The 23,073-nt window shown below is 43.4% G+C and overlaps 3 protein-coding genes across 10 annotated transcripts; 1 reads left to right on the top strand and 2 right to left on the bottom strand.

Moving 5' to 3' along the window:
- Window positions 1-8,466: 8,466 nt before the first annotated feature.
- On the bottom strand, window positions 8,467-13,618 carry LOC109752917 (uncharacterized). Of its 7 annotated transcripts, none has more exons than XR_002230375.3 (8): window positions 13,199-13,478; window positions 12,958-13,058; window positions 12,808-12,833; window positions 12,610-12,671; window positions 12,457-12,513; window positions 11,540-11,631; window positions 9,376-9,542; window positions 8,467-8,802 (listed from the first exon to the last, which is right to left on the bottom strand). XR_002230375.3 is itself a non-coding variant. In XM_020311835.3 (8 exons), exons 1-6 carry the CDS (start codon window positions 13,321-13,323, stop codon window positions 11,611-11,613), a joined length of 426 nt encoding a protein of 141 aa, XP_020167424.1. In that variant the 5' UTR covers window positions 13,324-13,618; the 3' UTR covers window positions 8,467-8,802; window positions 9,376-9,542; window positions 11,540-11,610. The 7 variants fall into 7 exon arrangements, 5 of the variants coding, with proteins under 5 accessions (XP_020167424.1, XP_020167427.1, XP_020167428.1 ...); XM_020311835.3 differs by having other exon boundaries at window positions 12,808-12,838; window positions 13,170-13,618; XM_020311838.3 differs by having other exon boundaries at window positions 12,808-12,838; window positions 13,196-13,556.
- Window positions 13,619-14,047: 429 nt separating this feature from the next.
- Window positions 14,048-19,257, top strand: LOC109752916 (3-hydroxyisobutyryl-CoA hydrolase-like protein 5). 2 transcript variants are annotated; one of them, XM_020311834.4, is made up of 15 exons: window positions 14,048-14,220; window positions 14,316-14,399; window positions 14,529-14,597; window positions 16,035-16,098; window positions 16,211-16,284; window positions 16,373-16,456; window positions 16,881-16,965; window positions 17,158-17,243; window positions 17,412-17,533; window positions 17,695-17,755; window positions 18,172-18,270; window positions 18,535-18,636; window positions 18,717-18,758; window positions 18,852-18,958; window positions 19,049-19,257. In XM_020311834.4, the coding sequence occupies exons 1-15, from the start codon at window positions 14,191-14,193 to the stop codon at window positions 19,095-19,097; spliced, it is 1,158 nt and encodes a 385-aa protein (XP_020167423.1). In that variant the 5' UTR covers window positions 14,048-14,190; the 3' UTR covers window positions 19,098-19,257. The 2 variants fall into 2 exon arrangements, with proteins under 2 accessions (XP_020167423.1, XP_020167422.1); XM_020311833.4 differs by having other exon boundaries at window positions 18,717-18,958.
- Window positions 19,236-21,719, bottom strand: LOC109752915 (FBD-associated F-box protein At5g60610). Its single transcript, XM_020311832.3, has 3 exons — window positions 20,767-21,719; window positions 19,900-20,058; window positions 19,236-19,821 (listed from the first exon to the last, which is right to left on the bottom strand). Exons 1-3 carry the CDS (start codon window positions 21,658-21,660, stop codon window positions 19,516-19,518), a joined length of 1,359 nt encoding a protein of 452 aa, XP_020167421.1. The 5' UTR covers window positions 21,661-21,719; the 3' UTR covers window positions 19,236-19,515.
- Between the last annotated feature and the right edge of the window lie 1,354 nt (window positions 21,720-23,073).

Below are 23,073 nucleotides of genomic sequence, written 5' to 3'. Positions count from 1 at the left end.
TTCTTTGAATATCCATGATACTAATGATATGCAAAGTCATAAGCTTGGGGATGCTATGTTTGATGAAAATGATCTTTTTAGTCCCCCTATTTTTGATGAGCAAATTTGTTATGATGATTGCATGCCTCTTATTTATGATGATTACAATGATGAAAGTGGTTTTGAAAGAGTGTCAACTTTATGTAATAATGATCCCACTATTTTGGAGGGTGCTGAATCTTGTTGTAATAATTATGAAATTGGATTTAGAGAGATCGTGACTTTATTTAATGAAGACTTCACTATTTTGGAAGAGGTTTCAATTTATTATGACAACAAAGTTGCTATGTATGATGATTATGATGATGACATGTATGCTATAAAAAATAATGATAACCATACAACTTGTCATCATGATTTTAATGTTCAATTGAGTTATGTCAATCAAGTTTCATACAATAGTTATTTTTGTTGAGTTTGCTCCCACTACTATGAATGAGAAGAAATTTGCTTATGTGAAGAGTAATAAAATTTCTATGCTTGTGGATCATGAAAAGAATGCTTATGTGATAGCTATATTGTTGAATTCATTCATGATGCTACTGAAAATTATTATGAGAGAGGAAGATATGCTTATATATATTTCAACAACATCAAGTTTCGAAGCCCAACGTTCGGACGACACATCAACAATGGTCCTTGTCATCGCTCCTGCACATCTAGCGAGAGTACTACGTGCATCCCTTCCATTAACCTAGCCAGCCGCCGCCTCCAAAAAGCTAGGGTACTCTGCCTCCCGCCGGCACCGGCGCCGGTCCGTCCCGTCTCCGGTGGCCTTAGGGCCATGGAGGCGGAGTGGATCTCGCTCCTTGCCGGTGGGAGGGCTCTGTTTTTAGATCTTTCTTCGAGCTTTGTTAGGGTTTGTGTCCTGCTCAGGAAGGCGAGACAGCGGCGGCTCCCTAAAGATGGAATAAAGGTCTCCCCGCCTAGCCCCCGTTCCGATGATGCGTCTAGCATCATCGGTGGGCGTGTGGAGGTGTGCCTCCGGTGGATCTGTCTTTGGTGGATTTGCTCGGATCTGTTCGTCGTTCGTCTTCGTTCGTGTCTCTTCAGGTTGGATCCTTTTTGATCTACACTCTTCATCTGCGGCGGTTGCTGTTCTGGTGCGTTGGTTCTTTGGGGTCTTAGCACGACGACTTCCCGACTGTCTACTACAACAAGGTTTGCTCGGCTCCGACGAAGGAGGGGCGATGACATCGGCACGCCTTCGGCTCGCTTCAGTGCTTGTAGTCGTCGCTAGGTGGTATACGGATCTGGATGCAATTTTTATTATTTCTAGTGTTTGTTGTACTACCATGATTGAAGATGAATAGATTGGAAGTTTTTTTTCCCAAAAAACAACATAAAGTTTCCTCCCTTTATGTTGAAAGTTTTGAAGTTATACTTGTTTTGCTTCCTATGCTAATTGATTCTTGCTACAATAAATTGTTTACTTACAAAATCTCTATGCATAGGAAGTGAGCTAGGCTTAAATGTGTTTGCTATATGATTCATGATGCTCCCTTCATATTTCAATTCTCTACTCTTTTATGAGCACCATTAAAATCATCATGCCTAGTTAAAAGGCATTAAAGAAAAACGCTTGTAAGGCATTTTGAATTTTGATCTTAGTCATGTGAACACACAAAAACAACTTATAAGTTACTCAAGTCAAATGATGTGAAGTTTGGCCCAACTTTATAGTAGAAAAAAACTATAAACAATTACAATACCAAATTAGCACCATTAAATTTTCCTTCTATTTAAGCCGGAGGGAGAAGAACATACTTTCATATTCACTTGTGTTAGGATTTAATTAATCCTATTAATCCCTACTTTTCCTAATCAAGGCGGTTGCTTCGTCTCTCTTCGGTCGCACCCCTCGAGGGCTATATATATATATAATCCCATTATGAATGAGAAGAAGGATTCACTTTTACTTCTCTATCTTCCGTCTCTCTCGTTTTACATCGACACGTTATCAGCACGCTCTACCACCGAGAGAGATTTCCTTCGCTCCAAAGCGACGGTTACATAGACACCTGAACAACGACGGTTGTGGGTTGTCTGCATGGTGGCGGCAGCCCACGGACAGCGCTCGGCGACTAGCGGCGGAGCCAAGACTACCCTGCATCGACTGCAATACAGCGCGCGCTCGGTATCCTGCTTCTGGATGGCGTTCGTGACATCAAACGCTGCCCCATGCCATCCAGGACTCGAGCATGCTTTTGCATGCATGCATCTGTCCAAGAAGTAGCCCAGTTTGAATTTCATTCTTTCCAATTAACAACGAACTAATCGCCCAGTGATTACCGTATTTTTCACGTACATGGATGAATCTCTCCACTGTGTGGTTACCAATGGCAACCAACGGTTCCTGCGGCGACGCCGCAACGAACGGGGCGGCGGCCGGCTGACCATCCAGACGCGTTCTAGGCGGCCCTCGCCCGCACCCTCGTGGCGTCCTTCAGCGCGACACGCTGAGGCGCAACCGTTAACTGGCGGCGCACGAGAGGAGTCGACGCAGCCGGTGGCATGACGCTCCTCCCTCCAGCAGGCGGGGCAGCACGGCACGGCGCCCTTGCAGAGCGGCCGCGACCTCGGCGTCGCTATTACCCATGGTGGTGCCCATTCCGGCGCTACTTCTGGCTTTCGTGGCCCTCAGCCCGGCACGGATTCCCCTTTTTAGGCAAAGCGGAGGCAGCAGTTGCAACCCACGTCGGTGCTCATGGCCCGAATGACGAGCCTATCTCGCTTGCCGTTGACTGCGGCGCTCGCGCCCATGCGGCACCAGGCTGCAGCGCCGCGCCGCACCGCGCCCCGCGCCCGGCCATGCGCCGCGCTCCGCCCTCGCTCCCCCGCGGGACTCGGCCACAGAGCCGTTGGATTCGGCCACAGCGCCGGCTGCGCCGAGACGGTACTCGCCGCCTCAGCCCCCTCCTCGCCTTCGCCGTCGCCTCGTAGCCCTAGACGGCCTCCCGTCCCCGCCGGTGATAGCCGCTGTAGCGGCGCCAGTGGAGATGGGTGGGGCGCTGCTGCACAGGGAGGGCGGGGGAGCGGTTGCTCCTGAGGGAGAGGAAACCGTCTCCTTCCCTGTCGGACGAATTTCCCGAATTAAACCTATATTATCTTGGTTATTAATTCGGATTGCGTTCTATTAACAGTTGTCTAACTCTGTTTTAGACACTGCTAATTACAGTACTTAAATTTTAGTACTGTAAAAATGTTGAGTACTACGTATTCCATATAATATGTTGATGTAATATATCTCCTTGTTTCTTACATGTTGAGAATAATTACATCTATTATTTGCAATTAAGATTTTTCTTTTATCTCTTGCAAAGATAAATTCAGTACCTCTACATTACTAATTTGCGATTGAGAATTTTCTTCTTTCGCAAAATAATGTCATTGCGATTGAGATCAATTTTCTCTCGCAAAATATTAATTCACTGCGCTGAATTATCTTGCAGTTTGATAGAAGGTCTCATTTAATTTGAGATCTATACAAAAGTTTTTCACTTGAGGATCAAGTTTGCAACATCTTTATTATCCACTACATTAGTAGTGTATATCTGTAGAGTACCTTGTACTCCAGAATAAACTATGATGTAATATATTTCCATGTTACTCTACATGTTGAGATTACTTACATCTACTATTTGCAATTGAGATTTTCAATTTCTTGCAAAATAAAAATCAATTCATCTTAATTGAGCCTTTTTGGCTTAATACGAGCAAGAATTGATATGCAAAATTCTTAGTGATTTCTTTAAATTGATGTATTGGGATCACAAGGTAGTGTGTAGATCTACTGCTTTGCAGATTATCACAACTACTTTTTAAGCCAACATTTCGTCATATTTGACATTATGATTGCTCAACATTATGATCTCCCATGCATTTTATTAGGTTACGACATAAGGTACTAGAAGTATATACTGATTTCATCAGATTATACTCTCTAGTGCTGAGAGATGGACCCTGAAATTTATTTTGGGGAGTATCTACAAGATGTCATGCTTAACGATTTGAAGTTCACACTAATGGTTTCAAGCTAACTCCTTGAAATATCCATTAATTTTTGCAAATTCATTACAACACTAACCATGATGGTCTTTAATTTACTGATAGTAAATTAATTATCTCTGGTAACCGATGGCTAGAGAATTTGAGGCATTCGTCCTCAATGGCCACCACTGCCCTATCTGGGCCATGGACATCATGATCGCTCTTGTGTCCCGTGGGATAATGTGTGGAATCCTGGATTTACCTCTGGTCAAGATCACACCGCTAACAGAAAAATGGTGTCTTATATATCATAAGGCATTACATTCAGATCTCGGCATCTGATTATTTTGTATCAGCAATTCCTGGGATACAATGAACCTCAAGGGCAAATGTTTGAATCTTACTTCAACCTTCAATCCGACATCACCAGCTGTGACGGGACCCTATGGGCACGGAGAATGTGATGGTTGAATATGCCTCAACCGACATGTTTGGACTATAAATAGTCTTTCAATCTCCTGAGTGGTCAATATAATTAATGTCCATTTACGATGTTGTAACAACAACATAAGTATTGTTGTCATCATATATTGTATATCACAGTATATTGTATCAGCAATTTGATGCATATACATTTGTATGTATTCTATATATCTGACAATGATTTTCATATTGAGAATCTGCATGTCTATATATAGATTTCTACGGGAGTCAATCCGATGAAAAATGATATGTGCCTTGTGGGCATATGCACCACAAACTCTATACTTAGGGAAGTCCAATGTTTCCACTCTCATTGAGAGAAATGAGATATTTTAAAATCGCTAGACGCGATGAGGTATTTGTTGGCTCAACTCGAGTCATATTTACTATCCCTATGGGTACTCGAGTAACATCGGGATGCTTTATTGCTTCCCAGGTTTAACTCGTACCCTACTAAACTATGGAGGTATCCGTTAAAATAGTTTCCATAGCAAAACTTATGATGACAACAAAGAGAAATAACTCTCTTTACCATATGCAACGGATATGGCAAGCACATTCTCTGTGCATCATCTGGATTGTACTACACATACGACACAACCCGTAGCACATGTTGCGTACGAGTTAGTTTTCCAGAGTGTCTTGTACATGACAAACTTGGCATACTCGCCTTGGTCATCGAGACATTGGGTTGAAACCAAAACTATCAGCAATTCCAATAGTTTATGGTTATTATGATGCTAAATTCTAACAACATTTGGATTTTATGTGCACTACAAGTGACACAAGGAAGTTAATTTTAAGGCTTGCACACCTTAAAGACTACGCTGAACCACTCAGACTCCTTGCATGCATCAAGTTGAGGTAAGTGGCTCTTCCCATCCATTGACTAGGCAATTCAGGTATTCCATGGTTCTAAAAGGCATATCTACATGATGGTCTTAAGTGTGTGCTTTATTCACACGAAACCATTGGCTCATTATCCTGACATCGATTTCAAGCAAATCGAATGGATAACATTGCAGAATTCTCCTTGAGTGCCTTCTCTATGGCCCTTGGATTGAAGTTTAGCAATTTGTCCTAATGTCTAGACTCAAAATGGTTTGGTGGAATCCTATCCAAAGAGTTAAGCTTATTGCATTATCTTTACTTTGGAATTGCAACTTACCAACTTTACGTTGGAGTAATGCAGTTTTACACCCCCATGACAGAACTGCATAATATTACCCCCCTCTATCTTTGATATGTGGATATCTATCAAGTATTTCCTATCTGCGGTAATTCGGTTGCATACCGATATGACCACCCGACATACATCATTGGCGCCTCAACATATAGTTGGGATCTATGTGAGGAATAATTGTATTTCCGTCAATACCTCAAGCCTCTCGAATGGGGAGTTATTCAAGGCCAGTATGTTGATTCAATGAGGAATATTTCCAGGCATTAGGGGAGAATTCAAGTACCATAAAGAATGCCAGGAAATTAGTGGAATGTTCAACACATTTCTGCCTCAAATCCACGTACTCAAAAGATCTGAACCATGCGTTCAGAAGATTTGCAACACATTGCAAATAACCTGCCAGATTCATTTACTGACTATAAAGGTGTCACACAATCCTACAATCCCGCAAAAGTACGCCTGAAAGAGTGGAGGTAGCAACAAAATTCACTCCACTCCCCGTTCAAAGCAACAGGGGGAGATGTATGGCAGAAGTACATCAGGATTCAGCTTCTCGCAAGCAAGGATATCAAGGCCCGTGACTCAGTAAATGCAAGTCAACTTCACGTTGACAGACACCTAATGGGTAGTATACACCCAGTGGACGGGAAACCCCCGCCAACCCAGGTCACAGTGCACACAATGGCCGGGAATTTGAATACCCGACTCAATCGCATTGGGAAATCGCGAGCAGTCACCATGGGTAACGATATTTACTATATATATATATATATATAGATTCTGGAGAATCATATAACCGGAAGTCTACAACTGTCGACATACATTTCTCAGCTAGATTGCAAAACCTTTCAAATGATTCAGATCCAAAGACCATGGCCATGGCAAAGTGTGAACAACACTCGGACTGAACTCAAGCAAAGGGTATAATCTAGGTAGAAATGATCTTGCTCAATAATGGGAAGGTATTCATAAGCAATACCTACACCAGTTTTCTTCTGGAAACAAAATTGAGAACAATGAGGTGGTGAAACAAAGAGCAAGTATTGTAGCACAAGGGTTCACGCAGATACCCAACTATTCTCCAGAGGTGGAATCTCATTCCGATAACTTATATCTTTGGCGGTTCAAAATCATCTATCTCTGCAGTTGATAGATGTAATGATTACATATCCTTGTCGATCACTAGATTCAGACATATATGATTGATTCCCGATGGAATCTCAATTCTGAATCGAAATACAAAATGCGACATACATTGTGTAAAATCAATAAGTCACCATACGACTTATTGTTGTCGATACATATGGTACAACTGACGTAGTGAGATCCTTATACACAAGGATTACTCCTACAACGATGATTATCCATGTTTGTGTGTCTGCAATGATGACACATGTAATCATCTAAATGGCGGAGTTTAAAATGAAGGATTTGGGTAAACCAAAATACCGCTCGTTACTACAACTTGAGCACCTTCATTCATACATTATGGTATACTATGTTGTCTATATCCAAAATATATTGGAGAAATTCATTGTGGACAAATCTTATCCATCCATAACTCTCATGGTAGTTCATTCTCTAGACATAGAGAAAGGTCTATTTAGACCAAGAGATGATGGAAATGAGATATTGGGACTCAACATTCCATAATGCCATTGGATCCATCAAACACAATTGGTTGGTACTCAAGAATATCTTTCGATATCTCCAAGGCATCAAACATCTTGTTCTGGTTTTTTTCCAGTTTCACGGAAATGTGAACACTGATATCATTGGATACATTGATCAGATCCCCACTATGTCAGATCGTAGACAAACTTAGTATTCCTACTAGGTGTGGTAGCCCTCTCATGAAGAGTCTTCGAAACAGACCTCATGGCTACATCCACCAACCATTATCTCAACGATAATCTTTCTTGTGTTGCCCGGATGCAAACATATTACATAATAAGCAATATCACTATATTGCATATATTGCAAGTCAAATCATGCGACTGATTTGTTCACCAGGTCTCTACCAACTTCTACGCTCCAGAAATGTGTTCATGGAATTGGTATATGACGACTTCGGAATATGCAAGAATCAGGGGGAGTATCTTCCTGAATTGTTCCTGTTAAAAGCATCATATTATACTCTTTTTCCCTTCATGAGTTTACTTTATAGGTTCTCATAAAGGTTTTTAATGAGGTAATATCAACACAAGACCATATGTCATATTTTCTGTTTTCCCCACCGTGGTCTTTTTAAGAAAGTATATGTGACATACTTATTGTCGTCTAAACTCTATGAGTTTTCTCGTATTGAGTTAAAAGAGACAATAACCATTATATGTTGTATCATTTTCTCCTTATTTTCCCATTGGGTTTGAAGGAGTTTTAGCAACATATCAAACACCTATCTCCTCATATTTTTCCCACAGAATTTTTAAAGGAGCTTCTTCAAGATGATGATACTTACACTAACAAGCATGGATTAGGGAGAGTGTTAGGATTTAATTAATTCTATTAATCCCTTCTTTTCCTAATCGAGGCGGTTGCCTCGTGTCCCTTCGGTCGCATCCCTTCGGGGGCTATATATACTAGATGACTCATTGCGCCAATGGCGCAAAGGCCGAGAGGGAGCCAAGTATTGTGAGAATATTTAGACACTCAAGTCGAAAACCAAATGTGGCCAACACTCCCGCATCCTCTGCTTGGAAGCCGCCTTTTCTCACCGGATCTAACATAGATACATGATTCTTCAAGAGCAAATTTCAGAGAAAATATAAAGCATGGAAGGCTTTAAGTTGTACTATTGAGACCATACCACCATATCTTCTTTTAGTTTCTTTGGAAATCGAAAGGTTTAAGAGGACGGTACATGTGAGAAGTTGTGAATCCACAACAAAAAACTAAACTAACTTCCAAACAAACATTTCAAGTTTGGAAGCTACAAAGAAGCAGCCCAGATCTCTCGTTGTAGTGCAGGTTCAAGAAAATGGGCCGAATGACCATCACAGCAACATGTAGAAGCAGCAAAAATATAGGCTTGCTGTGTAACTGATCATGAAAGATAGCTTGGTCAGTTTCTCCATTGTTGGCTTATACTGAGCAAGAACATCAGCCTGCAGAGAAGAAAAATGGAGGACTGCTTTATTCTGCGGTACATCCACAATAGTACAACAAATACAGTAGTTAAATGTGCGCTAAGATGTAAGACCTTTTAGATCACTATTTTAGTGATCTAAAAGGTAAGCAGTGATCTAAAAGGTCTTGTATTAGTTTGAAGAGGGAGTACTTAATAAGACTATAAGCCAGTACATCAAAGTAATGCCGGCTTCCCATTAATTTGATCAAACCAATATGACAAAGGGAAGGGAAACTTCAGAAGACCATATAAATTGACCGCGATGTCTTAATTTAAAACTCTGAAATGAAGTAATAAACATTAAGTCTGAATGTTGTCACTAAAAAAAGCATAAAAAAGGTAGACCAGCCATCAGTGCATCATAATTAGTGGTTCATCATGGGCAAACCAGGCAGCAGTAGCCTAATAACTTAGACGAAAAAAATGCAAGAAGTCAAAGCACAAGGTGGGAAACAAGACCGAGCATTGACAGGTAACCAAATAATGAAGGAATATCCCCAAAGGACGCAAGAGGTGAGAGAGGAGCACCTAGCAGAGGTTTGTGGACTACCTTTTTATGCCACACCATATCCACATCCCTGGCGCTTGACGTACTTGCTGCTATTGCCGTCTCTACCTTATTTCCTCCATTGCCGGTTCGTGGACTACCTCTTCAGGACACGCCGAATACATATCCTCTCCTTCACCAGCTGGTAGTCTTGCCCTTCAATCATGCCGCTAACAAATAAAAAGAGAACACTATGATCAAGTTAATAAGGCTTACGACTGTATGTGAGGACAACAAATAATTCATGCTTATCAACACCATAGTGTACAATTTTAGCAGAAAGCACATCATCGTTCTGGAAGAAAATAGGTGGAAGCATAAGAAAGCAATTAAAAAATCTCTCCAGAGGCACTCACATGGTAAAATCCAAAACATTGAAAGCAACATATTGTTTTTGTGAAATGTACAGGATTCAAGAAACTGAGTACCATCAAAAGTAGTCTGCTATCCATATCCAGAACTCCAGTTCTTACATACTCGCTAAAAGTTTTATTGGTTGAGATCATTTTTGGATCACCCACCAGCAAGTATGCATGGTTCATATGTGAAGAGAAACTGGCAATTACAATCAATAACCAATTAGCCAACACATGAAAAAGATCCTAAACCACTATGGCTACTATTCACCAATACCATAGATGATAGCACTGTGCTATAAGTTTCTTCATGATTCACCATATAAAAAGATTATACCTCTTCTACATAGCAGCACAAGACGTTTACGCAAGGAAGGAAAAGAGTAAGTTTAATTTCTTTTCACCTATTTCTTATCAATGGAGATGGAAAATGCTCTAGTCTATTTTTAATGTTTTATCTTGTCCACCTATTTGTAGATAGGCCTTTTTGTAACATGACAACCTAAAATTTATTAAGAGACATGAAACTTTTATTATCTGATCGAAAGAACAAAAGTTAGTAAATATTTGCTACAAGTACCTAACAGGAACAAGTGCAGCCTCAGTCTTTTTCAGAAGGCTAGTACATATTACAAACCAGGAAACGGTGGTTGAAATATGTGCTATGATGCAGTTTCTGAAACACGGTTTCATGGTTGGCCACGATAAGTGTCAAATGTTTTCTCCTTTTTATTCGGGGTCCATTAGGGTCATAGCTGATGGTACCTTATAAACAGAATTTTCAGAATAGATTGCAGCTTGTATAAGATAGACAGGTTTAGTTAGTATCATATTTAATCGAAAAGCAAAATATATCATTTAACTATTTACATGTCTAGATCCAAGGTTTGAGAAATCAATAAAGTGCCCTCCCCAGAAATCACAGTGGAAGCAAGTAAATAACCCAAGCTTGGTGTCGCACCACAATAAAGAGGATCATAAAGGAAAAAATAGAGGATCATACAGAATAATCAGGAATCTGTACACACAGCTTACTACAGTTTACTCATGCTTCAGAATCAATCAACATGCTTGATGCCGCACCATAATAAATAGCACATGGATATTCTAACTCACAGGACAAATTATATAATGTCGTCTTGCCTTGCATTTGCACCTCTCATTGCATCGACCACCAATGTAACATAAAAAAGCACGTCAACCAAGATAAACCAAATCATGGACTTGGACAGGAAAATCAAAGAGAGGAAAACCTGTGGATGGGTTAGATAGCAAGTCGCCGGCGAGGGTGCTCAGGTCTGACCGACAACACCCGGCCCCACACACAGTTCGGAAGCACTCTACCACATAATCAGATGGCATGAAAGTACTAACAACGACCAACCAAACCGAATAAACCACATGAATGGTTGTGAATGAAGCCAGAATCATATGCATCTCACAACTAACAAATTTAACTGATAATTCAAGATACTAAAGATCTGCTCTGCATTTTCGACAGTGAAAATAGTAAAGATCTCGAATGCAATAAAACAACAAGGAAGCAAACAAGTTGCACATGATTTAAATTACGTCGCGTAACTTCTAAAGTTTTCCCCTTATATGACAACCTGCTTCCCAGCAAGAGTCATTACAGTATTTAGATATCTTGTATAAAAAAGATCAAGAACTAAAAACTACATTCGGCAAGACATCCTCTCTACAAAAGGAAATTCCTAGAGCAAACATTAGCCGATTCAGTGCATATCTCCAAGGCTCAAGTAAGGAAATTGTCAAAAGGGAGTAAACTGGATTGGAAGGAGCTGCAATACCTAAGGATGGGTTGGAGACTGCGAGGTCGACAAGGACGCCTATCCAAGCATGTTTCTTCGGTCATAAGCTTTTATTTTACTTCGTCATGAAGCTGTGAAAAAAGCCATCTCGGTATGCGCTTTCGAGCTTTAAACCAACCATTTTCATGAATAAATTAGTTGCTTCAGTTCTGTTGGGATGTATCATATAGCAAAGAACAGAACAAAATAGAAGTTTCTCTACCAATGTTGTAATTGTCTTGAGTAAATGGAAGTTAAGATAAATGAGAATCATTGAGGCAAACACAAATTAAAAAATCAGCCACCGCAATCCTCAATGTCCGCTGTTCCTCTCTCTATGGTCAGGCATTACAACCAAAACAGAAGGTATCACAACTCATAGGCATCTAAAGTTCTGAACTGTAAGCAAAGCATAGCTAGCCATCAACGTCTTATTTGACACACCAAAACTACCCAAAGACCAGCACCAAATTATACCCCATAAATAATGAAGGCCCACCGAAGACCAAAAGCAATGCAGCTAGCAATAAGATATAATCCAGGAACAACAAAACTATTGAGACCATGGATCTAAAGCCGGTGAAGCCACTCTGTAATCCAAACACATTCTGACAAGATGGACCAACCCGGTGAAGCACGTCAGGAGGTAACGGCTATGTCAGCATGTCACCAGACATAATTATCGTTGCATCCTTACAATTCATCTTCATATGGAGTTATTTATGTTAGAAAGCCTGTTCAAAGTCAACACCTCTCCTTTCACATCTGTATCTACCACCTCTCCTTTTGCATATGTATCGACCATCAACCAAAATAGCTAAAAGGGTAGATTGAGCACATTGCACACCCAAGGAGCATAAACAAACGTGCGGGTTGAGCCGAAAAATTAAAGAACAAGCAGGAAGAAGTTACAATACCTGCGGGCGGGTCAAAAGCATCAGAATGAGGAGGCATACTGGGATGGCGGGCACCATCTACACAAATATAATGCCTCTTGATTCGGTTTTAATGAGGTGTGTACAAAGCAAAGGCAACATAAAGTTGAGCTAAAGAAAATAGTGAAGATTAACCTGGGAAGAATGTGAAAACCAAGCTGCAAGTAAAACCATAGCTTCGTTCTGCTTTTGTTCTTCTGAAAAGTTACAACTTCACATTAGCATGTGTTGAATCGAAGGACACAATTGAACAAAATTTAAAAGTATCACTCATGCTAATAGCATATAAAAGCAGATCATTCCAAGGGCAACAAACTATCACGTCATACTAACCATTATCCATTCCAGCAGCAACAAATCTGCACTGGAGATCCATAACGAATTAACCATACAAGGCAAGTTGGGAATATTTTCCAGGGGTGCCAATATCGAACAGGTTGAACACGACATGGAAAAAGAAGAGCGAGTCTGGACAAAACATACCTGCTCCCAATGTATTGTGCCAAAAACAGGGTCCACGAGAGAAGTTTCACCTTGTTCTGGACTCTTCCTCAAGATCCTCCCTCTTCTCTTCTTCATAAGATCTGCACATATCATGTTCAGGAAAATTGTAAATCGAGAAATCAAAATCAGGAACCAAAGAAATCAAGAGGCAAAAACTTGGGAGGAAGAAGATGGCAGGGCCAAACATATACAGCCTAGATTGGGGATGAGGAACAACAACCAGCGGTCGGGAGTGATGGTCGGCCCACCACTGCGACTCGAGCGCCGCTGGATCTCCGGCCTCGCAACACCTTCCCCATGTCCGTCCTGTTCACCCTCCCCCTGGTCCTCGTCCTCCATACCCATCACGGAAATCACACCGCCCCTGCTCTACCATAGTGTGGCCTACCCACAGCAACACCAGATCAAGAACATGGGGAGGCGAAACCATCGTGCACGGCAACGCCGGATCGAGAACGTGGGGAGGCACTGCCTTGCAGGGATGGGATAAAGAGTTAGGGAGATGGTCGACGATGCGGCTGGAGGAGAGACAGCTAGAAGAGGAGGAAACCAAGGGGAGGAGCAGGGGCATGGCGGCGGCGAAGTGCACGGGCGGAGATGGAGCGGGCGTGGGGCGCGGGGCTCGGGGCGGAAGGGGATTGGGGGCTAGGTTTTGACCGCTCGCTCAATTTATACCCCTTCACGTGAAAAGACCAAAATGCCCTCGGCGGGGAACGGAATTTACAAGCGATGGCAGAAGCACTGTTCATGATGAATTAGAGGCGATGTGGCTGGCTTCATCCTACCTATGACTTCTTGAGGGTTTATATTATAATCCCATCATGAATAAGAGAAGAAGGATTCACTTTTACTTTTCTGTCTTTGTCTCTCTCGTTTTACATCAACAACTTGGTGTTGAGGAAACAAGTCCGTGAGAAAATACTTTCATATTCACTCCTTGGTAACCCGTCTCCGTGGACATATCTTCGGTTCAACTACCCAGCTCAACAATAGTCAAGCCCCGGTCCCCACTCCGACACGTCGCAGGTCGCACCAACCCCAACCTCACTCCCGGCTTACCAACCCACTCCCCTCCTTCAAAAAAAAAAACCCACTCCCCTACCCTTCTTCTCCCCCTCCCACACCAATGGTTCCTTCACCAACCCCAATTGAGCACCCGCCTCACCTCGCGAGCTGGTACGCGTCAAAGAAACCTCCAGCTCCCGATTCGCCATGGCTCAAGAACAACCCAATCCCAACGAGGTAAGGATCCAGCACGATTGATTCTTTGCTTCTCTTCTTCGTCTCGTCGCGGTATCATCGGCTCACCGAACGCGGGAATCCGACTCTCCGCGCAGGTCGTGCTCGGGCAGGAGATCAACGGCGCGAGGGTGGTCACCCTCAACCGCCCGCGCCAGCTCAACGGCATCAACGACAGAGTGGTGCGCCCTCTTGCTCTTGGCTCGGGAGATGTTCGATTAGAAGTGTTTTTTTTTTTTTTTTTTTGCAGTGGAGGTCCTGTGGAATGCTGATAATTGGAGTCGCCACTGCTTATTTGTCTTTGCTTCTAGGTCTATCTCCTAGCGCAGCTCTTGGAGAAATGGGAGCAAGATGACGATGCCAAGCTTGTCATCTTCAAGGTGCGTATTCATTGGCACATGCCGCAGCACATTTAGGATGGTAACCAGGGCTGGTGTTGAAGAGTATCGTGTTTTTCCATAGCTGGAGAAGTTTCAGGGAATCAACGCAACAAAGAAACTGATTGAACTTTACCCAGTGTACAGTATATATATTCGCTAATCCAAAGGAAATGCCAAATGTCGGAGTAATTGACAAAAACTACCACATTTCACGTATCCGTCCCACAGAACTACCACATTTTGAAAACTGACCAAAAACTCCAGATTAGTGCTAATTTCGTGACAAAAAACTACCAGGTCGAGTTGAAGACCGATTTAACTGTTTTAAACCCCTTTCTGACAGAGCTGGCCCACCTGTCGGGATGGCTGCCGCGCTAACGGCTAACGGCGCTCGCCACCACCGCCATTGTTGCCGAAGCTCGTCGCTGCTCTTAGGCGCCGCCGCCGCTGCTCTATTTGCTGTTGTTGCTACCTGTCGCTACCGCCGTTGTCCCCGCTGCTGGCCTCTGCTGCCGGCACCGGCGAGCCCCTGGCCTCCCCTGCCTGCTGCCGCGCAGCTCCTGCCCGCGCCCCCTGCTGGCTTGCTGCCGCTGCAGCTTGCCGGCCCCGCCGCCGCAGACCGCCCGTGCCGTCCGCTCGCGCTGCCCGCCGGCCTGCGTGCCTCGCCGCAGCCCCGCCGCTGCTCGGCTCCCGCCTCTGCCTCCGCCGCGTGAACCCTCCCAGACCCGCGCTCACGGCTCGCCCCGCCTCCTCCTCCCAGTGCCGCACCGTCCCCTGCAGCCCACACACGGCCGCGCCCGGCGACCGGCCAGGCCCACATCTACCATCGAGCAGTAGCTCGCGACACCGACATCGATGTCGCCGCGAAGGCTGCCGCCGTGCAGTGCGAGGCAGAGCCGACCCGGAGCTAGTTCACCCGGCGCTCGTGCTGGGGTCCGACGTGGTGTAAAGCGAGCAGGCGGCCGGAGCTCCCCTGTTTCCGTCTCATGCACAAGAGGTGTTTGTTGAAATGCCAAAGAGAGAGAGGAGGGGAGGAAGAAGAAGGTTGATGATGACGTGTGGGTACCACCTGTCATAACGGTTAACTTGACGGTCAAAATAAACAGAGTTGACTTTGCTGCCGGTCCCACATGTCATAAACAGGTTTAAAATCATAAAAACGGTCATCAACTCGACCTGGTAGTTTTTTGTCACGAAATTAGCACTAATCTGGAGTTTTTGGTCAGTTTTCAAAATGTGGTAGTTCTGTGGGACGGATATGTGAAATGTGGTAGTTTTTTGTCAATTACTCCAAATGTCATGTTCAGCAATAGCATTACATGGTGCTAAAACTCGTGTCCTGCGACAGAAGTTTTTTCTTTCTTTTGAAACTGTTGTGATATTCAGCAATTGTCAGTTGTCACAAGTGATATGAATGTGAGGTTTGTTGGTCAACAGGGAGCAGGACGCGCATTTTCTGCTGGTGGGGACCTAAAGATGTTCTACGAAGGGAGATCATCAGGTGGGATTCTCAGAGTCCCCGTGCTGTATTGCCTGATTTGCATCATCAGTGATTTATATTTGCATGTAACAAAGCAAGGCTGTTTGGAGATATTGATATGACTGCTTTGCAGATGATTCCTGCCTCGAGGTTGTGTACAGGATGTACTGGCTCTGCTATCACATTCATACATATAAGAAAACCACGGTGATGCCCTTGTGACATATTTGAGGAAAATTCCCTATTTTACTGGAGATGTTATATTCTGAAAATATACGCTTGTGCATTCATACAGGTGGCCCTGGTTAATGGACTTGTCATGGGTGGAGGTGCAGCCATGGTTGCTCCACTGAAATTTGCAGTTGTCACAGAGAAAACAGTACGAATCAATTTATGCCACACTTATGGCTTTTAGTGATAAATTCGTTCGTAGATTTCTCAAAAAAAATTGTACATGCATCACCTTAATAATCTAGTGATCATACATCAAAGTAATATTCAATGCCTTTCTATTGATACTTTGTTCCTGTAAATAAATAATACTTGCATAATTTTTTAAACGAGATCCAATCAAACTTGAATATTACCTCCATTCTGAATTATAAGATGTTTTGGACATTTCAATATAGGTTACATACAGACTGAAGTGAATGAACAAACACACTAAAATACGTCTGTATATACATCCAATTCAGAAAGAAGTTAGAACATCTTATAAGTCGGAATGGAGGGAGTAATATATACTCCAGTGTAGTTATATATCTGTTTGGAGTTTCTCATAAGGATCATTTCTGTTTGTGTAGGTTTTTGCCACCCCTGAGGCAAGTGTTGGACTACACACAGATTGTAGCTTTTCTTATATCCATTCTCGGCTCCCTGGATATTTAGGTAGGCATTGGGTTTAATTTCCCATTCTCACATCCCCAGATAATAATTTAAATGGCTTACTCAGAGGGATATTGTCCTTTTGGGACAAACAGTATGAATGAGTTTGGCATGAGAAAATTGGTCATGGCCAATTAACTATAAATAGGAATTTCAGTTTCAATCTCCTTATTTTCACTCTTTCTTAACTTTTAGGTGAGTATCTGGCTTTGACTGGTGCTAGACTGAATGCAAAAGAAATGATTGCTGCCGGTCTTGCTACTCATTTTGTTCATTCTGAAGTAAGTCTTCCAGCAGTTTGCGTTTCTTGATGTATTGTTTTGTTTACAGTATTTTTTGCTTGGTTCCAAGCACAAAAATCTGATATTCTCAATCTGTAGCTTGATTAACAAAATACTTGCTGATATTGGTTTGCTTGTAGTTTGACTAGTTTATAATATGTATGGCAGAAATTGGAAGATCTTGAAAAACAATTACTGAATTTAAACACAGGCGACGAGTCTGCAGTCCGAGCTGTCATTGAGGAATTCTCTACGGATGTTCAACTTGATCAAGAGAGTATTTTAAACAAGTTAAGGATTATTTCTTGATAAATATCATAATTCCATTATTTGTTGTAAGGATTCCGTGTTTACTTATTTGAAGAAAAAAAGGGTTTCTTTGAGTAATGTACTAGTAATTATTCTATTTATTTATGGAAGCAAACTGACACTGGATGTCGATTTTTGATAGGCTTTCAACTATCGACAAATGTTTCTCAGCCGAGACTGTTGAGGAGATCTTGAAAGCACTTGTAAGGCTTCAGCACTTATGATGAATCTTCACACTGTTGCTTCTTTCTTATTAATTTTATCTGTCAATTTTCTTGATCTGTTGTTCAGTAACTACCAGTCCGCGTTTGCTCGTTCTACACTCAGTTGCTTCACATCTTCATGTGATAATGAAAAAAATTCAAATTTTTTGATGTATTCACTTTAGCACCTAAAATTATATCGCCCTCGGCCATTCAGTTTAGGAGAATGTTGTAATTGGTTTATCATGCTGGTTCTATGGTTCATTTACATAGGAGGAAGGCAGAAATGATACACTCATACACTTACTAGTCTTCATTCCTTCTATGAACAGCACAACTGCCGTGCCGTATAATGAGACGAACGATTTTCCTCTCTTTTATAGAATGATAAATTACTGTTTTGCTTGTGGATGTAGGATTCAGAAGTGAGTGTGGACGGAAATCAATGGATAGCTCCAGTCCTGAAGAGTATGAGAAGATCATCTCCTACTGGATTGAAGATCACACTGCGATCGGTAGGAACTCTCGCGTCATCCATTATCCGTGGACAATTTTGTTGTTGTGTAGGCTTCATATTTTGTTCTTGTTTAAAAATGTGCCTACACTTGCCATTAATAGCCACACTAGTCATTCTTTTGTTAGATATGGCTTTGCTAGTGCAAAACACTGTATACTTTGAAATCTTTTTATGGAGTGCGGTGTAGGCTGGGGGTTCTTTTGCTTGCATAAGCTAAGCCAGTAAGTCTACTGTTTTTGACGATTTATTTTCTACTTTTCAGGTTAGAGAAGGTCGGAAGCAGAGTCTGCAGGAGTGTTTGAAGAAGGAATTCGGACTAACAATGAACATCCTCCGATCTGTCATTACTGGTGATGTGTATGAGGTATTGCAATCGTACAATGAATGAACCAAACGAGTCTTTTGGTTGAATCTTAGCCTATTTTCAATTTTGTTTCATGATAGGGTATTAGAGCTCTGAGCATCGACAAAGACAATGCACCTAAGGTCTCCCTCTCCCTCCCCTCTCTCAATACAAAATTTTCTCGCACATCTGTTCTTCAACTGGGGCCTAAATGGGTTTACATACAATCTCAACAGTGGAGTCCTGCAACCGTTGAAGAGGTGAAGAATGAAGACATTGACCGTGTTTTCGAACCATTCACCTCGGGACACGAGCTCCAAGTCCCATCTGATGATTCCAACAGGTGACTGAGTCCACCAATACTTTTTCGCTGTTTGAATTTCAGACACCTAGCATAGACAGTTTATACTCTTCCAATGTCACCAACGTACAGGTGGAGCGGCAAACACGAGCACACGGTCTATGCGAAATCTTCACAGTAATCACCACATAGCCAGGCTCTGGAGCAGCAGCCCTTTGTACTGGTGTTGCTGTATGACATGCATGTTTGAGTGCAAATGCACTACCTGTGTGTAACATTATGCCAACTGTTGAGAACTACTGTACTATAAAGGAAGCAATAAAGCAACTGAGGTTTCATTACGACAACACAAGTAAAACTCATCTCCTGTTCTTGTGCAACCTATTACACAACCCAGATATTCTCTGCTCTTTTCATATGTCTGTCTCAAACTCTGTTCTAACTTCACTTAGCTATGTAAAGAAGGGTTGAACCCAACCACTCGAGATTGTAACCATCACGCCCGTGTCATGTCCACAAGTCAAGGACAAAAGTTCTACCAAAAGGAAGTATGTGCAGCGAAACTGAAAACATGTGGTGTATGCCTATCGTGTAAGTTATCAGGTATACTCCAACTGCAGGTAGCCCTTGTTGAACATAGTAGATCTTCTCTCGATTGGGGCTGGCCTCACAGATAAAGCCCACTTCACAGCGGTTTCTTCGCTTGCTGGAAACTGCACCCCAATCTTCTTCAGCTTATTGGTTCGATTTAATAGGAAAACGAGGAGGTCCTTCTCATATTCTCCAGACTTGAACCCAAGAAACTTGATCTTCAACAGGCTATTAGTTAGGCATGAAGCCTTTGCAAGCATCTTCTTGTGATCAGCAAAACTAAAGGATGCCTCTGTCATCTTATTTTCAGCAGCCTAGCATGAAGTAAGGTGTGTTAATAATAATAATACATCTCTCAATGAACTGAAACCCGTAGATGATAAGATGCATACCGAGACGGTCAACTGCTGTAGGCTAGGACAGCTCTGAAGCAGCTTCACCAGGAAAACAGCTTCTGATTCCCGCGAGAAATCCAAGCTCACTGACAATATCCTCAACCCTTCAAATGTAATTGGCAACTTCGCAATATCTTTATATTCACCAGCTAACAACTGCAAAGGAATAAGATACGAATATACAAATGAGGTAAAAACTCAATCTCCAGATGGGATAAAATTAAGCTATGCATGTTTAATTGTTTAGGTTAGACCCAAACCCACGTCGAAATAAAAGTGTTAAGTAGTGTGTGCCTTCAACCACTTGTTATGTTCTGACTCAAACAACTACTTGTTTCCTGGAATCTACAAATTGCTACATGACACAAATACTTAAGTTGTCTTTCTCATATTTATAAGAATAAGTGACGCATCTTTGTCAGCAGCATGCATTGCCACACACATAAGAATCAATGCACCATACAAAGTATTACAAGTAAGTAACTTCACTGTAACTTCAAAGTATTACCCCCTCCGTCCCAAAATAAGTGACTCAAAGTACAGTCATGGTCGAACTACTCTGTCCTTCCTAAAATCAAGTTTTCATGGATCAAATCCAGGGAGGACATTCCTAAGGTTATATTAATTGATCACTTACTTTTGTAGCTTGAAATACATGGATCATTGACTTGTGACAAGGCAAACACACTGTAATGCAACCAAGGAACACGTAGCCTCGTTGAGGCTTCCGTTCATCAGCTACGCATATTCTTCCACGTATCATGACCAGTATTGTGAACAATTGGACAGCAGCCTACTCCAGATCTAGACAAATTAACACTGCAGTAATAGCTGATAGAGTAGGATGGATGCGAGAGAGCTCACCTTCACAGCACAGCCTCTGAGCGTGAGGGAAGCTAGCCCTGTGGCAGCATCCAAGAACGGCCGCATCCTGAAGAGAACCTTTTCCTGGGACTTGGCGACGTGCAGGTATACCTTGCTGACATCCGGCGAAGGCTCCAGGTGCACCTTCTGCGTCTTGGGTCGAGTGTGAAGCGTGATTGTCCTCAGCCCCGGCGCTCTCAGCGTGACCTCCCGTTGCTCCACGTTGGGCATAAACAAGAAGCTCCTCACGGTCAACGACTCCACCGTGCATCCGGCGTCCAAGCCCGTGCAGTGAAACATCTCCAGCGTCCGGAGCCCGGTCGCCGCGGAGAGGATGGCGGTGAGGACCACCTGTTTGATGAAGACGCGGTGGAGCTTGAGCGTCCGGAGGCGGGCGCAGGCGACGGCGGAGAGGGGCGGCACGCTGCAGGTGTTGAGGGATAGCACGGCGAGGGAGCGGATGGCGAAGACGTTCTTGGGCAGGCAGACGCGGCGGTGCAGGCGCACGGCGAGCTCGGAGAGGCCGTGGTTGGCGGCGGCGTTGATGACGTGGCGGAGGGCGGAGGGCTTGATACGTTTGGGCGGGGCGATGTCGAGGCGGCGGAGGAGCTTGGGCTGGCTGGCGGGCAGCGGGACCGGGGACGCGGGCCCGGAGAACCTGACGGAGTCGAGGTGGGAGTAGAGGGTGGGGAGGTGGCGGAAGCGGCGGGCGAGGACGGAGAGCGTGACGGCGAGGCGGGTCGGGAGGCGGTTGGCGATGGCGAGCACGACGTCGTCGGGGAGGTTGGAGAAGAAGTCGGGCAAGTCGGCGGCCGCGCCCTTGCCGGCCTTGGGGCGGCGGCGGCGCTTCCGCTTGCGCTTGAGGTCCGCGGCGGCGGCGGGCGGGCGGGCCATCTCGGTGCGGGTTGGATCGGAGGGGAGGGGAGGAGAGTTGTGGATGGATCCGGGTCGGGTTGGGACGGTGGCTGGCTTTTGGAGAGCTCGGGCCTCGGGCTCAATCGTGTGCCTCGCAAGTTTCTCTTGTGAATTCCGTCGGTTCGATGCAAGTACGGCGTATTTGAGCCCATGACTTGAGTCAAGTTGGGCTGGGCTGTTCTAAAAAAAAAAGAAATGTCGGGCTGGGCTCGACTCGCCTCACCATCTCCTTCCAAGTTCCATCATGATTTGAAGGCTACAGGTTTTTCTCAAAAAATAAAAAGATTGACCTGTCACAAAAGAAAATTCATTGTCTCACAAAAAAAAAATCATGATTGAAGGATATTCATCCTCAAAAAAATAAAATTATGATTGAATGCTGGGGATGCAAATATAGAACCTAAAGGTACCCTCCATTTTAAAATTTAGTTCATTTGGTTGAACTAAGTAGTACTCCCTCCGTCCCATAATATACGACATTTTTGCAAGGTATGTATAAACCGCTGAACAAAAACGAATTGGACCAATGGATGAGTCACATACCAAGGAGCAATTTCTCCGAAAAGTTTTGAAAATGAAGCTCCGAGCAAAGAGATCGAAAATTCGTATCTAGGAGCAAGACCGCGAGCTACGAACTGGAGATAAATTTTCCTAGAGGTGGAGGAAGAAGATGGGCATGGGAGATAAGTGAGTGGGGTCATGTGGGCCCCACAATGCACTTAGACGCGCCTGCTGCCCTTGTGGACATCAGCGGCACCCCCCTGGGGTGTGCCCAGTGCCAATTTTTTATTCTATTCTATAAAAATTCATGTTAAAATTTTATGACATTCTGAGCACTTTTAGTTCTAGGTCTTTTTTTGAATAGATAATTCATAAAGCAGGATAAACTTGATATTCTACTTTATTAAACTAAAAATAACAGGGAGTGAAATAAAGTTAGAGAAGGTTGTGTTCACGGAATTCATCGACCTAAAAAAGAATCCATTAATAAGGTTGATTGGGTCTTATTAACAGACTATTTCCGAGTGAGCATCATGAGGTTGTTGATGAAGAGGGGTTATTGATGATGACTAGGATGATTTGCCCCCTCCGAAGCCCCGAACGGATTCCAGATCAGGCCTACCAATGAAGAACAGGAGGTGCCAGCGGCTCTGTCGTGGAATTGTCACGGCAGATGTCCTAGTGTGAGGACTTAGTCGTGAGGCCAACGCATCTATGTGGTAGCTTGAGAGGGGTTGAGCGAAATTGAGAGACGCAACACAAGACAAGGGTTTAGACAGCTTTGGGCCCCGGGAAATATCATCTGGTAACAACCCTACATGCTGTTTGTGGCCATCAGGTCTCATTATCATCACGAGGGAGTCGCCGTATCTCCGGCTCTCCTAGTTATGT

This window comes from Aegilops tauschii, chromosome 3, assembly GCF_002575655.3.
Source record: "Aegilops tauschii subsp. strangulata cultivar AL8/78 chromosome 3, Aet v6.0, whole genome shotgun sequence".
Lineage (NCBI taxonomy): Eukaryota > Viridiplantae > Streptophyta > Magnoliopsida > Poales > Poaceae > Aegilops > Aegilops tauschii.
Note: the sequence above shows the minus strand (reverse complement) of the source record. Positions and strands in the feature narration are given on the sequence as shown.